The sequence below is a fragment of the Papio anubis genome, chromosome 2 (assembly GCF_008728515.1).
Source record: "Papio anubis isolate 15944 chromosome 2, Panubis1.0, whole genome shotgun sequence".
Classification (NCBI taxonomy): domain Eukaryota; kingdom Metazoa; phylum Chordata; class Mammalia; order Primates; family Cercopithecidae; genus Papio; species Papio anubis.
This window is the reverse complement of record NC_044977.1, coordinates 95,645,168-95,665,853: the sequence shown is the minus strand read 5'-3', so window position 1 is coordinate 95,665,853 and position 20,686 is coordinate 95,645,168. Positions and strand designations below refer to the sequence as shown.

The window sequence follows — 20,686 nt, the reverse complement described above, 5'->3', positions numbered from 1 at the left end:
GTATTTGTCCCATTAGGCTCACCTTGCTAAGGTAAGAAAGTGATCTCACCCAAAGGTATTCCATCTCCACTGACCTTGAATAGGAAATACACATTCATGTCTTGCCAAGAGTTCAAGCACCAAGTCAATATATACTAGGAAGGCTATGTTTTGGAGGAGACTATGAAATAATGACATTTCCCATGCATTCCAAATGTATTAGGATGTATGACTGAATTAAGTGGGACATGCACCTGGAGCCTTCTCACCTTCACAGTTGATAGCCATGAATGAACTGGCCATTTGTCTCTGAAAATCTGCTTCCGAGGAGGAAAGCAAATGATTTTTTAAAATGCAAAACAGGAAGGAATTAAAGGCAGCATGGCATGAGCCTCATTTTTTCCCCTAGCAGGTCAATATGAGATATCACCCCTCCACTTCTACTTGAGACTTTGTTACTTTCCATGGCTATCAGTGCATGTGTGTTTAAATATTTCCACATTTGGTAATCAGGATCTGTGACCCCCTTTTCTCAAATATGCCCTAATGAGACATAGGAAACACGCTGTCACTCTCCCAAAATGAAACACACATGAAGACTGTATAACCTTTCCTCTAATTAAGAGTAAGCTTTACCCATGTATTACTAGCAATTTTTCTATCACTGTAATCCCGAGTTATAATGTCTAGAAGACAGATGAAGACCTGCTGGCCAGACTATGATAGTATTCTTTACAAATACTCTTCATTTCTATCATTATTTTATTACTTATTATTATTTTATTATTTTTTAGCGATGGAGTCTATGTTGCCCAGGCTAGATTCAAACTCTGGGGCTCAAGGGATCCTCCTACCTCATTCTTTTAAGACAAGGTACAGGCAGGACAAATGTAAAGTGTTTAAAGGAAACAGATCTACAGGGAAAACAATAACTCACTTTGTACATTTCGAGGGTGCTGGGCTAATGGTGAAAATGCAAAGCAAAAGGCCTAAAATGTGGCCATGTCTGCTTAGGACTGGGGTTGGAAGGTTTCCTACTGGGCTTTTAAGAGCTCTCTGCAACTGAGCACAGTGGCTCATGCCTGTAATCCCAGCACTTTGGTAGGCTGAGGCAGGCAGATCTCTTGAGGCCAGGAGTTCGAGACCAGCCTGACCAACATGGCCAAACCCAGTCTCTACCAAAAATACAAAAATTAGCTATGAGTGGTGGCACACACTTGTAATCCCAGCTACTCGGGAGGCTGAGGCCCAAGAATCACTTAAACCCAGCAGGCGGAGGTTGCAGTGAGCAGAGATCGCGCCACCGCACTCCAGCCTAGACAACAGAGCAAGTTTCTGTCTCCAAAAAAGCTCTCTGCAACGTCAGCACCACAGACTCAGCACTGCCCTGAAGCTCTTTTGTAACTGGCTTTTATTGGTTTAATTAACCAAGGCTGGGTGGGACAGATTTACTCTACCTCTGTAATGTTATTGCTGCTGGCTTGTGGCTAGCAGCAGCTCTTACCTTTTGTATCTGATACCTGGCCCGCACAATTAGCACCTTATTATAGGCTGGTCTCTCTTCTAATTGCCACATGTCTCAATTTGAGCACTTTATTTTATTGTCTTGTTCATGCAGTAGTTCAAGGTCCTGGGCTCCCCCACTATAATAAACTCTAAACTATTTTTAGGCAGGTGCTGTGTTTTGAGTTTCTTATCTCTTTATGCCCATAAGAACACTAGGGACTCACAGGCATGCAAACACTGACTGACTGAAGAGTTTCTAGATATCCTGAGTATGGCATACGGTTGGAATCTGGGTCTCCATGCATGCTACTCAACCCTAGTATCAGATCTATCAGACTTCTTTGCCATTGAGGGCTCTCTCCTTAGCTATCTGGAGTTAAACTCTATTCTGCTCATATATAACCTTTTGCCTTGTTTAAAATATTGGGCTGCAACAGACACAGCAAAGTCCCATCAGCACCACATTCCACGTTCCTCTAGAAAAATGATTCAAGAGATATGAGTTTATGCTTGAACAGACTTCTTGCTTTTGGAATTAAGATTAACTATATAGTTCATGGGACAGTTACCAATGCCATAACAAAATTGGGACTTCCTTCACCAAATACTCTGGTGAATGTAATAAAACTTGGGGGGAGGTTGTGTAAGGTGATGGTTAGGAGTGTGGGCAGGAGAGCTAGACTGCCTGGTCTCAAGTCCTGGTTCTGCCATTTACCAATGATGTAACCTGTGACCCTGGTTAAGGCATTTAACCTCTCTGTGCCTCATTTCCCAATCTGTAAAATAGGGATAAAAATACTTGCATCATAAGGATGTTGCAAGGACCGAATAATTTTTTTTTTTTTTTTTTTTTTTTGAGACGGGGTTTTGCTCTTGTTGCCCAGGCTGGAGTGCAATGGCATGATCTCGGCTCACTAAAACCTCTGCCTCCTGCGTTCAGGCGATTCTCCTGCCTCAGGCTCCCGAGTAGCTCGGATTACAGGCATGCACCACCATGCCTGGCTAATTTTGTATTTTTAGTAGAGATAAGGTTTCTCCATGTTGGTCAAGCTGGTCTCAAACTTCCAATCTCAGGTGATCCACCCACCTCGGCCTCCCAAAATGCTGGGATTACAGGTGTGAGCCACTGCACCTAGCCTGGTTAATCTTTATAAAGTGCTTAGAACAATGCTTGGCTTACAATAAGTACTATGTAAATTAGTGTTGAAAATTAGAGTATAAGGTTTTAGAATACACAAACCTACAGAATAGTATGCCCCAATTCATTTATTCATTCAATAAACCAATCTAATAGTGATGGAAAAACAAGATGGTTTAATACTGTGTCATCCTTGACTTCTTGATTTTTTTGGGTTATCATATGTTCTTTGAATTACTTCAATACACTAAAAAATAACTCTGAATTTATGGATTTTAAAGATGTCCAATGCACTGTTACAGCAAAGGTGATAAAAATGTTGTGGCAGCATTTAAGCAGATGATTAGTGAAGATTGTCATTGTTTTAGCAGACAATTTAAAAAGGAACATTCTACTGTTTACATCTCTCTTACCTACTTAGCCTCATATATAAGACATCATTCATAACATTATTTAGCAAATACTGCAGACCCTTGTCCAGTATGGAATTCCTGTCAATTGTGAGGGGAGGGCAGTTCAAATACATGTTCTATATGAAAATCTTTATATAAAGATGACTCCATGGTATCTGAACTCAGGCTTTTCTTCCTGTGTCTTTCTGATCTGTCCATTTGCTGTCACCTCTTAAATCCTTAGTCTCCTCAGATATCCTAGCTTCTAAAATCCCACTTCCAGCGTCTCTCCTTTCTGAGCAATCTCTAGCACATCTAGAAAATGTCATTTATAACATTAGCGATCTCATGTTATCTTATCACACACAGCTCCTCACACAGAACCCAGCTGTCCAACCACACACAAACACACTTATGTGCCACAACAGGTGGGGCACCTGTGCCTTCATTAGGGAGGAAATCCTTCCGGCTTCACCTCTTTCAGTTCCCTGGAAGGCAAAGTCCAATCCTGCAAACTGTCTTCCTTTTAGGTGCCCCTGTAGAGAATTATGTACAGACATACGAAACATCTAATGTCCAGTCTATGAAGAACTGATCATCAATTTTGGAGCTCAGCAGTTTAATGCTTAAGAATGTTAGCAAGCACTTCCTCTCTATAACCTTATCAGACGACCTCCCAATCCCACTGTGCTCACTGATGCCACCATCATAGCTCTAATCACCATGATCTGTGGTTATGTTGGCCCCGGAGCCTTCATCTGCCCAGGGAACTTCTCCCGGCATAGTGTGTTTTACTTGTCTTGTGTTCTAGAGGTAGCACAAAGCCTGTCTATAGTAGGCTCCCAATGGTTATCTGAAACTGTATTTGAAGCCATTATCTGATAATACCAACTTTTTTTTTTTTTTGGTTCATCAAGCTGATTAGGGTTACTTTCACTTTTGAGAACAGGGAGGGTCCTCAAAAATGGAACATCAGGAAAGTCATCAGACTTGCTTTAACCTGCCTTCCTTGCTTCAACTAATTTGGGTTAACTTTCTCCCATTTATCCACACGGCGCCTTTAAAACTTGCACCATACTTGTCCGCCCCGCCTTAATGAGTTCCTTTGGTGACCCCAGCTTCACCTTGCAGATATCCTCTCCAGGTATCCAATACCCATACTCCCACTCGGCCATAGCAAGGGGTTGGGGCTGGCTTTTTTTCCGGCAACTGCTCACAGCTTCCATCAAGCCGGGGTTTCCAGTTCCCGCTAGGAAGCGTCGGGGACGTCCGGGCACTGCGCACCTCGGCAGCGCCGGTTACCAAGCGCCTCCTCCCCCCTGTCTGTGGGACAACGCTCTGGTAAGCACCCGAGGCAAGAGGTCCCAGCAAGGTACTGGGACAGCGTTTGGTCATAGAGAGTGAGCGAGCCAGCGAGAGATATTCCTGGGTGGAGGGGTGGGGACGCCTTAGGACTAGTGTCCCCCACTCCCGGACCCTTCCCACCGAGAGCTACCTACAGAGGGCTGCATCGCCTCTCCTCTCCTCTTCAGTCATCCTAGGGACTAGAGAAATGGAGGAGAGAAGAGCGGGGAAACAGCACCCCCGGGCCAATCACGACGTCCGCCCCTCCTTAGTCGGGGTCTCTCTCTCTCTCTCTCTCACACACACACACACACACACACACACACGAGCTCCTAAGTCAACTCCAGCTCTGAGTAACTACGCCGCACGCCTCTCCCACTGGGAGTCCCCCGGCCCGTGTGGCTCGCCTCACCCCAGCTTCTTCACCCCAACTCCGGTTTCCCTTCCCAACTGACCGTGAAGCCGGAGGCAGTTCCCCAGTCCCAGACCCCCGTGGGGCTCCCGCCGCGGCCGCCGCTGCCTTCCCCTGCAGTCCCCAACCCGGGACCCGGCCTCGGGCTACGGCGATGGCTCCTTGGAACGAGGCGCCGCGGCTCTCTGGACTCGGCCAGACACCGGGCGGCGCGCAGGAGAAGCCCATCGAGCTCCCGGCAGTGGCGGCGGCCGCGGCTGCAGGAGCGGCCGCCGCACAGGTTGATGACGCGCTGACGCGGTGGGTGGGACGTGGGGGTGCGGTCCAGAGGAGGCGACGCGCGCAGATGACGTGCGGCTCGCGGGGTTGTTCGGCAGCATGGCGTCCGTGGCGCTGAGCGAGGCGGAGAAGGTGTACATCGTGCACGGCGTCCAGGTAGCTACAGCAGCGGCGTTGGGTCGGCCGCCGGGTTCAGCCTGGCCCTGCGGGTCGCGGCCTGCCCTAGGTTTGCCAGGGAGGAGGCAGCCGAGCTGCGGCGACTGTCCGTTTACCTTGTGATTAAACGGCTCTGCTGCCGGCATTTGCAGTTCAGAGCTGGCAACGCGGACGTTTTTAGGACTGTTAGCGCATTTGCAGTTTTGCGGGTCTATAAGATTCCGAACCCGGTCAGGAAGCGTTGGGCAGTCCCAGAGGCCTTTTCTTAGTGAGAGAGCATCGCCCCCAGGGCCATCCATTCGGCATTCGCGCACATAACTGGTCCGAGCCTCAGTTTTATCTTCGAGGAAATGGGAGTTTGGAGTTGGGCTTCTGGCCTGCTTTTCCTCACCTCGTGGTTAGGAGGGGCATGCTAGGTGAACGCACTTTGTAAATACAAATTGCGGTACAAATAAAGGGGGAATAGTTTTTAAAAAGCGGCTAGGACGCCTGTAATCCCAGCATTTTGGGAGGCCGAGGCGGGCTGATCACGAGGTCAAGAGACCGTCCTGGCCAACATGGTGATACCCCGTCTCTGCTAAAAATACAAAAAAAAAAAAAAAAAAAAAAAAATTAGCTGGGCGTGGTGGCACGCTCCTGTAGTCCCAGCTACTTTGGAGGCTGAGGCAAGAGAATCGCTTGAACCCGGAAGGCGGAGGTTGCAGTGAGATCGCGCCACTGCACTCCAGCCTGGGCGACAGAGTGAGACTCCGTCTCAAAAAATAATAATAATAAATAAATTTTAAAAAGCGGCTAGGCAGCCGATAGCGTAAGTGCTGTTTCCATTTTGCCAATGGAGAACTAAGATCCCTAGGCAGCTGTAACCTTATGTCCTCTGTGTTCTATGTTAAACCCCTGGTTTTGACCACTCGAGAACGAGGGTTGAAACATGTGGGACCTAGAAACGAGCTACCCCGTATCCTCCTCTGGCTCTGTCTCCACTTGTTAACCCACGGTGTGGTCCTCCTATCAGAGTTCTTCATCCCATCCTTGGCAGAGTTCTGGCGACAGCCCCTACCTCTTTTCCTCATGCCTTTCTTCTGTCAGTACCAACTGCAAAATCAGTGGTCCCGTGATATAGCCATCAGATTGAAGCAACCAGCTATCATTAAAGTTCCACAACGTGAGTTAAGGATATTTCCATTTATAAAAATCGTGACCTACTGTTATCTTCCGGGCCCTTTATATATGAAGAAATGCCAGTATTTAGCTTATTAAGCCTGGATAATAAAGTCAGAACTCACAGTTGCATATTTTAGTTATAATTCAGGATTAGCAATAGTGGGACATATGTGTGTATTACTCGGTAACATGTGTTATTTGTGTGTGAGGGGTCATAAAAATGCCCAAAAGCAATTAGATCTGTCTTTCCCTGCTATGTTTTTGTATACACTTTGTTCAGGTGATTTTTATCCTCAAAGTATGATTTTTAGGCACACATTAAGGATAACCATTTTCCTCTAAATTTAAAAACCTTTGGTTTTCTTTCTTTGTTACCGCAGCTTAGCGTGATGTACTGACTCTGTCATGTGTCGTATTTTCTCTCACATTTCATCTCTGAAAGTGGCACTAAGGCATGGACATATCTGTAACTTCAAGGTTAGAGATTTCTCCCCAGCATCCTTAATTTCCATGGCAGTTCATTAGCTATCCAGCAGCAGAGTCCCACCATAGTCATAAATCCTTTATTACTTTATAATGAGTAATAAAATCATTTATATTTATAACACACCTGTTATCTGCTGGGTGCTATGGGGGAAGAAAAGACTATAAGCCTCAGTTCTGATCCTTGAGATGCCTAGGATCTAATTTGGGCAAAGTTAATTAATTTTATTTACCAACATATATCTAGCCACTGGCATGTTATGTGGGAAGCAGTAGGGATGCTAAAACATGGTTGTGAAATAAATGAAAGATAGGAGGGAGACAAACAGAGAGTAAAAGTGAATAAAATAAAGACAAAGGTAATAAGATCTATGCCAAGGAAGTGGTATAGTTAGTGGAGGTTGAAGAAGTTAAAGTATACCAGGGGCCCGGCATGGTGGCTCACGCCTCTAATCCCAGCACTTTGGAAGGCTGAGATGGGAGGATCGCTTGAGCCTAGGAGTTTGAGACCAGCTTGGGCAACACAGTGAGAGCCCATCTCTAAAGAAATATGTATATTTTTTTAATAAATAAAAAGAATTCCAGGGACTTGTAATGCTCTGGAGGCTTCCCTAAGTAGGTGGAATTGTTCCCCTAAATCCATGTCAGGGATTCCTCCTCTGTATCTTCAGGACTCAGTGTTCATTCAGTCAACACAGAACTGAGCTAGACTCGGGCTAGGAAGAAACCTGTTGTTATATAGCTCTCATGCTAGAAGGAAGATGCAGAAATTGTAAATGTACTTGAGTGTTTATATATAAAATTGTACTAGTGCTATGAAGGAAAAAACAGGGATACGATCTAGACTGGGAGGTCAGAGGAGTCTTCCCTAAGGAAATAGCACGTGAACTGAGCTCTCAGCATGACTGAGAATTAAGCAGGTGTGAGTGTTCCAGAAGGAAGGGATGGTGAGTCTGTAAATCCTCAGGTGGAGGACACGTGGAGCCCAGTGGGTGGGCTGGGGGAAATGGTGGAAGATCAGCTTGCACAGGTGGCCGGAAGCACGATCCTAGAGGTCTTAGAGGCTCAGTCATTCCCTCCTCATGGACCTTGGAAGGAATAGCCTGTTGACTTGTCTGTATGGGGGACCCTTAAGGCATGGCCAGTGTCTGGCACTTGGTAGGTTCTTAGTAGCATTGAATGAGTAAGGTAAGCTTTAAAGGAGGAATTAGTTGGATGGTGTTTTTGTTTTTTAAATCAAGCCTCCCTCTCACCAGTACCATGGACATACTTGGCCACAGTTGTTGGTAAATGCTCAACTCTGTGTATCACAGAGCCATGCAGAGTAATGGGCTTCAAATCAACGTCTTCATAAGGGCTTATTAATGTTGGCCAAAAATATGCCATATTTATAGAGGAGTAAAACACAATTTACACCATTCAAATAAAGGCAGGATGCAGGTGAATGAGCCTACCATGAATCTCCACTGATTCAGTTCTGAAATCTACACTTTTCTTGCATTGGTTATAGAGTGCCAGCAGTGCACCTTAAGCAGTGCCTGCCTGGACTCCTGTTGCTTGTATAGTCCTAGTCATTTTGTGTTTTACTTTTCACCTTTGGTCCAGTAAGGTCCGTTTCAGCTTCTGATGTCACTTTCCCTTCAGCCTTTGGTTCTTTTGCTATTTCAGGGAATATTTCATCTTGTTTTGGTGATAGTTAGAAGCAGTTGAAATTAACCTCATGATGTTGTGTTGAGGATTCAGTTGCTAGTAATGGTAACCAACACACTGGCTCAAGAAAAATAGTATGGATTACAAGTCTGCAAGTGTTTCTCCAGGAATCCAAGGGCACTTGGATGAGCAAGGCTCTCCCTTGCTCATCTCTGCTGCTTTTTTTTTTTTTTTCCCCCTCTTTGCTTTGTTTTTGTCTCCCTGCAGATTAGTTTTCTATTTCTTGGGCCAGTGGTAGAAAAAATGTGGTTCCTTCCCAGCTCCTCTGTAAAAGAGACCATTCCTTCTCGTTCAGTTCCGAACTCATGTTTCCAAGAGAAAGAAACTCTAGTTCTTTTTGGGGGTTGAGGGAAAGGATGGACAGAATAATTAGGCTCAAACATGGCCACTAGAGAATGTGTCATACTTGGGAGAAGTCAGTTTGTGAGAAGGGAGGATGGATCATTTTAGTTTTTGGCAGAAAATGGAACCCACTTCAGATAGTTCAGGAGACTTTTATGATGGGACTCTAGAGCAGTATGGATGGGTTTCAGGGAACCAATAAGAGATGTTGATGAGCCCCAAGACAAACAACTGCTGGGAGTGGCTACTGCCCCTAGTCTAAAGGGGCCAGGGGAGGAAACAGTATTACCACATTTCAGTGATAGCTGGAACTGTGGAGGAAGGGCTGCCCAACATAAGTCATAGTCTTGGATAGATGCAGGCAATATCAGAAATGTGGCCCCTAGATTGGGGGTGAGGGGCACCCTCTGATCTGGTATCTTCCATTGGACAAACCCAACCAGAAGCCAGCAAAGGGAGTCTAGGTGATACAATTTGAGTCAACCTGGTGAACAGATCCGCACTCCCAGGGAAGAGCAGATAATCAAAAAGGTTGATTAAATCAGTAGTTTGATAAATAATTTGATTGGTTTCTGTTAGGTTCTCTTTCAGCCTTTGAAGGCTATATCTCATTCTTGTTAGGTACATATTATAATTTTTATTTCATTGAATATTTACAACAGTTCTGAAGGTAAAGTATCTCTACAGACGAGGAACTGAGCTTGGGCGGGTTGAGTCACTTGTCCAAAGTGACACAGTAATTGAGTGGTGGCACTGGGATTTAAATCCAGATCTGTCTGATTGCAAAGCGCATACTTGACTCTGAGGCCACCTTCCTGCTGCAGTGAAAGTCATTGTCTTCCATTTCCTCAGCAGGGATCCAGACATCAAGGCGGGAGAGAATCTTTGCTTCCTCTACCTCCTTTTCTTTCTCCTTTTCTCTGAAAGTTTGTGGGGAAACAGGAAGGGAAAGAGAAAGTTCTTTTTTTTTTTTTTTTTTTTTTGAGACGGAGTCTCGCTCTGTCGCCCAGGCTGGAGTGCAGTGGCGCGATCTCGGCTCACTGCAAGCTCCCCCTCCCGGGTTCACGCCATTCTCCTGCCTCAGCCTCCTGAGTAGCTGGGACTACAGGCGCCCGCCACCGCGCCCGGCTAATTTTTTGTATTTTTAGTAGAGACGGGGTTTCACCGTGGTCTCGATCTCCTGACCTTGTGATCCGCCCGCCTCGGCCTCCCAAAGTGCTGGGATTACAGGCGTGAGCCACCGCGCCCGGCCTTTTTTTTTTTTTTTTTAAAGTTCTAGGGTACATGTGCACAACGTGGAGGTTTGTTACATATGTATACATGTGCCATGTTGGTGTGCTGCACACATTAACTCATCATTTACATTAGGTATATCTTCTAATGCTATCCTTCCCCCCTCCCCACAATAGGCCCTGGTGTGTGATGCGGGAAAGAGAAAGTTCTAATTGACACCTCCCACTCCTCAATTTTTCTAGAGCTTAAATAGTATATGGCATATACTGCTGTATTGTTGTTTTGGTTGCATTTTTCCCACATTGATTGTAAGTTCCTTTAGAATCCTATATTGCATTTCTTTATATAGCTTTTGTCTCACTAGTATTGTAAATTATTTTCTCTGTCCATACTATGCAGAACTTGGAGCAGACTTCAGAATTTTTAGAATCTAGGATTTATCCTCTTTTCTGGCTTAACTGGCTAGATGTGTGTTTTCTTCATCCATGAGAAGCCATTGCTAACCTCCCTCTTAGCCCAGGAATTCTGAAGCCTTGAAGTGCATTTTACTCACCTACAAAATACAGAGTCTGAGGCTTTACCCCAACATTCTGAATCAGACTTTCTGGGGCTGGGGCCTGAGAATGGACATTATCATAAAGTGTTCGGAAATTTGGGGGCAACCACCAGACATTGGCCCATGGGCAAGCCACTGACCAGAGATATAGGAATCTCTGCTTTCTCTTGCTGACGTCATATGGTTTCCTGCCTCTTTTTGAATGAGGCTTTGGAGTCAGACTGAGAAGGCACCTTCACCATTTACAATAAGTGATTTTACCTGCATAACTGAGCCTGCTTCCCCTTGTGTAAATGGGGACTTAGGCACCGGGAGGTAGAATGGGGTTGTGAGGAATGTTGAGATAAGAGATGTCAAGCGCTTGGGCTGTGGTCAACACGGAAAAAAATGTTAGCTCCCTTTCAAGTTTGTTTTTCCATCAGAAGTGTGACTTTGTCCTAAACCATCCACACTAGATCCCCAACCTTCATAGTGACCTCATTAAAGATTCAGCCTGTGGCTCTTGAGAATTAACCTCTTTTGATTTGAAGGAATCGGGATTTTTCAATTATCGCAAGAAAAGGGATAGGCCAGGTGCAGTGACTCACACCTGTAATCCCAGCTCTTTGGGAGGATCACCTGAGGCCAGGAGTTGGCGGCCAGTCTGGGCAACATAGCAACACCCTATCTCAAAAAAAAAAAAAAAAAAAAAATTAGGTGTGCGGTGGTGTGTGCCTGTAGGCCTAGCTGCTTGGGAGGCTGAGGCCAGAGGATCACTTGAGCCCAGGAGTTGGAGCTGTCACCCCAGCCTGGGTGACAGAGGGAGACTCTGTCTCTTAAAAAAAAAAAGAGAGAGAGAAAAGAGAAGGGGGATCTGTGGCAAGAGCTGGAAAGTCCCCAGACAGCTCTGAGGTACCACCTCTCATGGGCTCCGTGGATTATCTCATGGCCTGTGTGGCTGTATGACTGTCTTTATCTCTAGTGACGCCTCTGCTTTTCTTTGCCAAGATTTATCCCTTCTCTGCAGCCACTTGCTGTCCAGTTTCCCTTCTTTGTAGAATCTGCCTCTGCCCAATACCTTTACTTTTGTGTGGGTGGCCTCTCTGGGCTCCTCCATATCATGACCTGTCAGCTGTTTAACTCCTTTCTTCTCTCAAGTGTTTCTCAGATCAGAGATCAGAGTCCAATGAGAGAATCAGTTTGGTCTGCTAGTATTTCATGCCAAAAAGAGCTGGTCACTGTTTGGATTATATGCCTTTGGTTCAGGCACATACCCTGGTCCTGGCTGTTGGGGATGGATGGTGACTGTTACTTGGCCTTTACAGGACTGTAGGCACAATAAAGCTTTCCCAGATTCAGCCTACTGAGTGCTATGGCCATGACCTGGACATTAAACCGGCCCTCATAGGTTCGGACCTGGCCATGGCAATTGACTAACCCTACCACAGGGCTCTTGGAACCCTGTGAAAGCCATTTTATTGTATGTTCTTGGCTGTTGAAGGGAGTTGTAGCCCAGCTGATGGCTTCCATTTCTTTTCTGTGGGTCTTGCTTTCATTGTAAGCATTGTTTAGGGGTATAGCATGGAAGAGGGAGATCAGGGCCTCAGCCTGGTTTTCAACTATGAGATTGAGCAGTCAGTATTCAGTTGCTGAATCTGGGCATGACAGAATTGGAGCCGGCCCCCAGGACTCTTGATTTTTAGCTCTCTGCCCTTTCTGTTTACAGACCCATGGCACAGAAAGGTTTATGCCCAGACATTGCAGGGTACAGCCTTATGGAGCCATATCCTTTCAGAGGAATGCCTGGCTACTCAACAGGGTTGGAAAGTCAAACAAGGATCAACACCTAGTTTTGCCTGCTGTGTCGTGGGCCTGAGCCTGCAAAGCTAGACCAAATGTGGTCCCTTTCCTAAGCGGGGGGTCACCTTCTAGTAGGGGAAGGAATTTAGTCTCACTTCTCCTCTAGGAATCTGGAGTATTAGACAAGTCAAAGCAAAGTAATGAGGGGTTAACATAACCTCAGAGGACCACTTTGAGTCTAAAATCCTTCCAGGTGTGTCAGATTGGTAGCGCCAACTTGTCAGTTTCTATTAAGAAGTAATAGGACTGGGCTTCCTGGGTGTGAGGGAAAGCAGGTCTGGGCTTAAATGTCCTTCCACTCTGTCACAAACAGGAGATTGAAACTTAGGTGCCTCCATTCTTATCTGTAACCTCTCTCAGGGTTGTTTTTGAGGATGCAGTGAGTTAATGCATGCCCCCAGAAGCAGGGGAAGGGAACTGCTTTGGGGAGACTCCTATGTGTTATACTGAAGGGCTCCCTTAAATGCTTTATGACGTTTCTGTTCTCTTGTAACTCTGTAAGGTTGGGGTTGTCCCTACTTTCTAGTGAATAAACAGGCTTAGAGCTATTGAGGTCAAGGTCGCAAAACTGGCATGTGATAGCAGAGATTTAAGTATAATTTGGAAGGTGACTGTTTCCACCACACCACACCCTACTGGTAGGGTTGTTGTGATCACATGGGTAACATCTATGAAAGTCACCAAGAGCTTTCCTGGCATCCAGAAGCCCTTGATCTAGAGGCACATCAGTCTCCTCTGCTGAGAAGGAGGGGACACCACTCCATGCTGTTGGCATCTCTTGAGTTTTAAAATGGAGCTTTTACCTCAGGGTAACTCCTATTTAAATGTTAACACATGGATTAATTCCTTTGCTCCTGACTGCTGCAGATAAATAAAAACTGTGGTAGGGCACCAGGCTCTGAGCTAGGCCAGGCAGGTTTGGACAATTTCCTAAGCCTCTTATAAAGAAAACTGGATTGAAAAAAAAGTTGCCCTGGGTACAGTGATTCCTGGACTGGTTTGGTTTTTTGGTTTGTTTTCCTTCTATTCTTTTTTTCTATGGAAAAAAAATATATACATGCTTGGAAAGGAAAATGTGTAGCTTTTCATTTATCTTTTACTTATCACCTGAGCCTTTCTCCAGGAGGCAGAGAGTGAATTAAAGGCTGGAAAGGCAATGTCTGATGAGGCTCAGTTTTCTGACAGCCCACCAGCCCCATCCTGGGCCAAGTACATTTTCACTACAAAGAGGTGTGACTAATCTTTCAGAGCAAGTGATATGTTAGAAGCAGTAGTTGGACCAGATGTGGTGGCGCATGCCTGTAATCCCAGCACTTTGGGAGGCTAAGGCAGGAGGGTCACTTGAGGCCAGGAGTTTGAGACCAACTTGGGCAACATAGCAAGACCCCATCTCTACAAAAAAAAAAAAAATTAAAAAAATTAAAAATTAGCTGGGCATGGTAACATGTGCCTGTAGTCCTAGCTACTCACGGGGCTGAGGTAGAAGGATTGCTTGAGCCTAGGAATTTGAGACTGCAGTGATCGCCACTGCACTACAGCCTAGGTGATAGAGTGAGATCCTGTCTCAAAAAAAAAAAAGAAGGGAAGAAGCAGCAGTAGTAAATCCTGTGACCTTGTGGCCAGCCAGTTCATCCTATGAAGGAGGTCTGCGCTGAGTCCTTTTATAAAGTGAAGAGACCCTTTAGAATGCTGTGGACTGTAGCATAGTGGTTAAGAGCTCTGACTTGAGGCTTAAATGCTACTTACTGGCTGTGTGAACTTGGGCCATTCATTTGACATCTTTTAACCTCAGTTTTCTCATTTGTAAAATGGAATGAATAACACTATCTTATAGGATTATTGAAAAGATTAAATTCATTAACTGTGCAGTATTCCTTGCACATTATCTGGTATATAGTAAATGCACAGTAAATAGCAGCTGCTATTATTTATTGCAAATAATTGCAGCCATTTTAATTTATAGATCTGTAGAATTAGAGAATCACTTTGAGACTAATTTAATCTCCATCTTTTACAAATGAGGAAACTAATCCAGAGGGGGAAGGGGCTTGTCCTAAGTCAAGTGGCTAGTTAGTGCCAGGAGCTGGCCTGGAACCATGAGTCATGTTCCTAATGATTGTTCACACTTATGTTGTATCTACACCCCACGAAGAACTTCTTGTCAATAATGTTTCTGGGCTGGGTTTTCACTTTCCTAGTGGGGGAGTGGGGCACATGGGGGTGGAGAGGGGTGGAGTATGAGAGATTGAGGTAGAAAGGCTTCAGTTTCTATGGGTGAGGTTGGGAAGAGACACAGTTACATAGTTATGGGTCCTCTGGTGAAGAGGGATCACCTTCTGGAGTTCTACCCCAAAGGCTCACTCTCTTAGACTTGAAATTCTGTTGCTTTTTGAATCCATCTCCAGACTCAAGATAGGGATTTCTTCTAGGGAGGAAAGGTGCTGGGAAAGGATGGGCTGCACGGGACTTTCCACCTGATTTGTGATGTTTATTTTCTGTCATTGAAAAGTTACACGGGTGAAAGACCTGAAGCAAGTATGGCAGAGGGTGATCATTGGTAAGTGTGGTGCTGCAGTGTTTTGCTTTTCTCTGTTTAATTTCTCAAAAAAGTCAGTAACATATGCAGTTAGCCAGGCAGTTTAAAGATAAACTGTTTAAAGATAAACTGTCAGCCACATACTTTAGAGCAGTGTTTTGTTTTATTTTTTATGTTTCTGGGAAGCATCAACTCCTTGGAGAATCTGATTAAACTAATGATTCTTTTTCTGAAAAAAACTGCTTTTGAAAAATGTTTACAAAGAATGAGAAGGAGCTCCATGAGCCAACGTGGAAAGATTTCCTGCATATATATATATATAGTTAAGTGTTAAAAAAAAAAGTAAGAGTATCTATAGTATTCTACCTTTCATATAAGAAACAAGGGGATATTTAAAAATTCATGTATTTGCTTATTTGTGCAGAGAAAATACAAGAAAGATAAACCAGAAACTAAAGAGAAACCTGGGGTGAATGGGAAGAAAGGGGCATGAAAATAGCATAATACAGAGGAGAGGAGAGTGACATTTCTCTGAGCATTCTTTTCTGAGTTTTGTCTCTTAGAACTATAGTGATAGCTCACAAACCCAGAAAGTAAGTAAGTAAAAGTAACCAGGATATAGGGTAACCCAAAATGGAATACAAAAATTTGCAAATGAAAAATAGCCAGGCATGGTGGTGCGCCTGTAATCCCAGCTACTTCAGAGGCTAAGGCAGGAGAATCGTTTGAACGCAGGTGGCGGAGGTTGCAGTGAGCCCTGCCATACTGCACTCCAGCCTGGGTGACAGAGCCATAGTCTAAAAAAAAAGTTACAAGTTACAAATGAGTCTGTGTTACAAGTGAATAATGTAACCACACTGAAGGGCATGTGGAAGAAAAGAACTCGAGTAACTGGAAAACAGTATTTTGGCTGAATACTATGAGGCTAAAGACAGAACTTTATACAAATGCTGTGCGCTGTTAGTAAATTTGTTTCTCACAGGGGTATGGATTAGAAGTTTGGAAACTATGTGTATGCTAAGATTGAACAAATATAGAAATGCATGGTAGATAATAAGAACCGGGTTTCTCCTTCTTTGAGAAATAAGTTACAAATAAGAAAAGGAGGAAGGCTAGAATGAACCATGTGATGTTAGATTGGAATTAGCTATCAGTATGAACTTATGGCTTTTTAATAGATACGTAGATAGATACAGAATTACACGTAGATTTTGGGGGGGTGGCGGGGGGGTGGTTAGTATACATACCTGTATTTTCTAGCTCTGTCTGCTAAGAAGTTCTGAAAGAAATAATATTCCAACAGCAATGAACTTAGAGCCTAGATCCTAGTTTTCAGTACCATTCCCCAATAAAAGCAACCAGGGCTTCTTGGAGAAAGGCTTGATCCCTAGGGCTGGACAGAGAAAACACAAGAGGGTAGATATCTTGTGTTGCGGAAAGTATATAATTACTCACAAAAAGTTGGCGGCATGTTGAAAGAGCACAAAAACTAACCCAAAGAAGCCCCCAGTGGCCAAATTTGGAACACTTTGAGCAGCAAAATAACTAATGATAGTAGTGGATTATAACCATAGCATAAAAGATACCAATGAGTTGTACTGATATAAGTAATTGAAGGAGTAAATAAATGGGCAGAAGGAACATAGACCTCCCTGAAAACCATCTTGTGCCAAAAGAGTCAGCAAACTTCCTGTAAAGGATTGGATAGTAAATATTTGGGGCGTTACGGATCATATCTCCGGCCCAACCACTCAGCTCTGCTTTTGTAGTGCAGAAGCAATCATAGACAATACCTAAACAAGTGGACATGGCTGTGTTCCAGTAAAACTACAAAAACAAGGTCCCTTAGTTTGTTGACCCTGTTCTAGAGACTGCCTCTTTAGAAGATTAGGTGTCTTTCACTGTTTACACAGTAGATCTTGTTGAATTTTAGGGGTAGAAGGGCTTCAGTTGAGATGATTGTACCCTGTAGCTCTGACACATACACTACTTGGTGCAATTTAAGAATTGCAGATTTGGGGAGAGGTGGCTTATTTTGTCTCTTGTTCAGATCTTGTTTTTGTGTACATATTCTGTATAGTGGTATGTAGTGTAGATTTTGCAATCAGACACAACTGGCATGGAAAACTAGCTTTGTCTTCACTAGCTGTAGGACCTTGGACAAGTCGCTCAACTCCTGAGTTTCTATTTCCTCATATGTAAAATAGTAATGTTGTTAGCTACAAGGACAGAATTTAAGATGATCCACTAAGAGGAAAAGATATTCTGCATATATCTTCTCTAGGGGGAAAATGAGTGAGTCAGTTTAGGAGTCTATTATTGGTCTGGGGTGACAGCTATAGGATTGTGGTTGTTAACACCTAGGAAGACCTCCGCGTGGATGGCCGTGGCTGTGAGGACTACCGATGTGTTGAAGTGGAAACCGATGTGGTGTCCAACACCAGTGGGTCCGCCAGGGTCAAGCTGGTGAGTACTGTGACCATGGTTGAAGCCCAAGTGGAGAAATGAGTAGACACTAAGGAATGAGCTGCTGATGCCATCTGGCTTTTGGAATGCAGATTGCTCTTTGGGAAATCAAAGATCCAAGCCAAACTCAGGGAGGGGGTGTCTCCATATGGATCTGAAAGACTGCTCACCTCCTCCAAAGACCACTTTCCAAGTCTTAGCACTGCTCCTAAAAGAGTCCCCCAGGGGTGTATGTCCAGAAGAGGAGGGAGGTGGTGGAGCGCCTGGCTGCCTACTCTGAGTGAGGACCCTTCTTGCATGTGTCTGCAGGGTCACACAGACATCTTGGTGGGCGTGAAAGCAGAAATGGGGACGCCGAAGCTGGAGAAACCAAATGAAGGCTACTTGGAGTTCTTTGTTGACTGGTCAGTACTATGCAGATATTTCTAAAGAAAAAATTCTAAAGAAAAATGATTTTAAAAATGAAGATTCAGAAAATGAACCTCTAGTTTCCTGTTGAACCCACTTTTATACTTATCATTCAGCCATCCAGCAGGCATTTGCTGACCTCCTCCTATGTGCCAGGTACATAGTCAGGACTCTTGGCTTGAGTCCTGCCCTAGTCTTAACCACCTGGCTATTGCTGGCCTTGTTTTCCCTGTCCAGTAAAGGAGGACATCTGCCAGGCAGCCTAGCGCATGATTGTGATGAGGGTCAAATGAAATGATTGTGTTATGGTGCTTTGAAAAATATCATACACAGTAAGGATCACTTGGTCTAAAATGTACTGTTTCTCTTCCTATTCTAGTTCTGCAGAAAACTGTTCATGATTTGCTTGACAGATGAAGCCTAGGGTCAGCCAAGCAGCCTGACAGGTTGAGGAAGTGGCAGCTAGGCAGGCAGTATGGGTACTGAGAAGAGAGAGGGCTCTGTAGTGTCTGCAGCCAGCCTTGGGCCAGAATGTCACTTCCTTCTCTGGCCAGCTTTGTGATCTCAGGCTGGTTACTCAGTCTCACTGTGGCCAAATTTCTTCATCTAAAAAATGAGGATAATAAAGAGGAAATGAATAGAGTGAGTACTTAGCACAGTGACTGAGACTCCCAGTGGGCTTTCAATAAGTATTATTTTTCCTTATTTTGTCAGTAAGTTCAATAAGTATCATTAGCTCCACGTTCTAGGGGTTGGGGCTTTTTATTGGGTTGCTGGCCAGGTCCCGTCTTCTATCAGTTACTTTGCTTCTGGAAGTCAGGCCTTCTTGAAGTGGTTAAGGATCTCTGTGGGCTCATGCTGGGTGTAGGTATATAATGTTGACCCTGTATCAAGATCCCCGAGACCACCTCCACATTCAGAGATTTGCTGGACTTAGCATATAGTGATACTCACAGCTAAGGTTTATTATAGCAGTGAAAATACAGTAACTTATTTGTGACATTTCTGCCCAGGAAAGCCCATTAGAGACTCAGCACCCAAGATTTTTACTGGGGGCTAGTCACATAGACACTCGCTGCTTAATACATAATGAAGTTTTCTAAAGGAAAGCAAATGTTCAGCATAAATGATATTATTTGCACAATATAGGCACAATGGACTACCCCCATCAGTTTACTATTGACTGGGAATAGTCTGAGAGCCAGGTTCCCAGATGGCAGCCAAGGGCCAACCCTGCAAACAGACCCTTCTGAAAATAGCAGCCTTGGACCGCAACGGCAGCTCTTTTCTGCACAAATGTTAACCCACTTCTGTAGGGTAGTTACAGTCTTCCAGTCTGAACTTCCATACACGGAAGCTGATTCTCACAGTAGTCCTATAAGAGAAATGACAAATGAGTTCAGAGAGGGTAAGTGACTTTCCCAGGGTTACAAAGCTAAAAGTGCCAGCTCAGGTCTGTCCAACCTGTGAATCTTTGCTCGGTTTACTTCATGCAGCCTATAGAAGTCAGCTTTGGAGGGCTGCTCTTGGGGAGTCCAAGAACTATCCATGTTCATTTTTCTGGTCAGTTTTTTTTCCAGCCCACTCCTGTCCTCTGCTCTGGTCCCCCAAGTCATCTCTCCTGGTTCTGCTCATCTTCTCTCACCAGCTTGAGTTGTCCCATGGAACTGGGACATCCTCTAAGTTACTGTGGATGATGGTGACCTTGTTCAAGCCCCCAATTTATCTTTTCCTTTGTTCTTGGAGGAAGCAGAATGCCTCTGGTAGCCTTGATCTGCCTAATTCAATGCAGTAAGCAGTCACTGAGGAGCAGACAACGTATGAGGAACTGTAATTTGCTTTCTTTTTCATCTCCTTCATTACCTTCTACCTCATTCATTTTAAGCAGACCAAAGACATTCAGCCCAACCACACCAAAGAGAGGGTGTTGCCCTCAGATGCTTGGTATAGGGGATACATTTCATTGTGACTCTGTGTCTAAATATGACTCCAAGTTAGCCTGCTGCTCTTATCCCTTTCTTGTCCCAGCTGTATAGGAAGAGTGACTCTAGTGTGAGAGGATCCTTTGAGTTGCCTCTTCCCAAGATCTGGCTTCTAGAAGTAGCCTGTCTTTCTTGCCTTAGAGTGGCTGCCTCCTGGTCTCTTTTCCTCCTCCGTGGGTCTCAATCCACAGTCCCAAGAGCTCCAGTTTCTACGTAGTTCTCCTGAATTGATTTCTCAAGATGGACAGTCTCAAAGTGGCACACTTTAGCTTCTGTAAGTGGCTCAGCTAATGTAATCAGCCCAGCAAGTAGAATCACCATGAGAGAGTCACAAAACCCCATTTCCTACAGAGATGAGAGAGGTTACCAAGCACTGATGGCTGCCACCTGTATCAGAATCTCACTTGAGCCTTCAAGGAGCATAATTATTTTAATTGCATAAACAAGCATGTCCTTTTATTCTGAATCAGTGAATAGGAATGGCTTCTGGACACCTGTGGATGTGCCGAGCAATAAGGGTGCCACACGCCCACTCCCACCTGGACTCCAGGCATAGGGCCTCTGCTGGAGAGCTCAAGGCATTTGCCTATCCACAGGCTGAAACATAGTTGCTACCCAGAGGAAGGAAAGAAATTGGTGGTGATGGTGATAGTGGTAGTGGCGGCGGTGATGGTGGTGAGGGTTTCTTCTGCTGCTCTGAGTCTAGTTTGATTTAACTTCTTGTCAGCAACTTCCAGTTTTAATTAAATTCCCAGGGGTAGAGA

At 44.6% G+C, this 20,686-nt stretch overlaps 2 protein-coding genes across 10 annotated transcripts in view; one reads left to right on the top strand and one right to left on the bottom strand.

Moving 5' to 3' along the window:
- The window catches only part of ZDHHC3 (zinc finger DHHC-type palmitoyltransferase 3), a 60,284-nt gene extending 55,227 nt beyond the window's left edge, over window positions 1-5,057 (bottom strand). For all 8 annotated transcript variants that reach the window (XM_009200985.2, XM_009200987.2, XM_009200989.3 and 5 more), the window contains exon 1: window positions 4,815-5,057. The gene's annotated coding sequence lies outside the window, so the exon portion shown is untranslated. The remainder of the gene's footprint in view (window positions 1-4,814) is intronic.
- Window positions 5,058-5,084: 27 nt separating this feature from the next.
- The window catches only part of EXOSC7 (exosome component 7), a 36,021-nt gene continuing 20,419 nt past the window's right edge, over window positions 5,085-20,686 (top strand). Inside the window, exons 1-3 of one of the 2 annotated variants that reach the window (XM_009200997.2) lie at window positions 5,085-5,206; window positions 17,431-17,532; window positions 17,842-17,936. In XM_009200997.2, the coding sequence (XP_009199261.1) occupies window positions 5,150-5,206; window positions 17,431-17,532; window positions 17,842-17,936 (254 nt within the window). In that variant the 5' untranslated portion in view covers window positions 5,085-5,149. The remainder of the gene's footprint in view (window positions 5,207-17,430; window positions 17,533-17,841; window positions 17,937-20,686) is intronic. The other variant, XM_003894560.3, reaches the window with a different exon arrangement.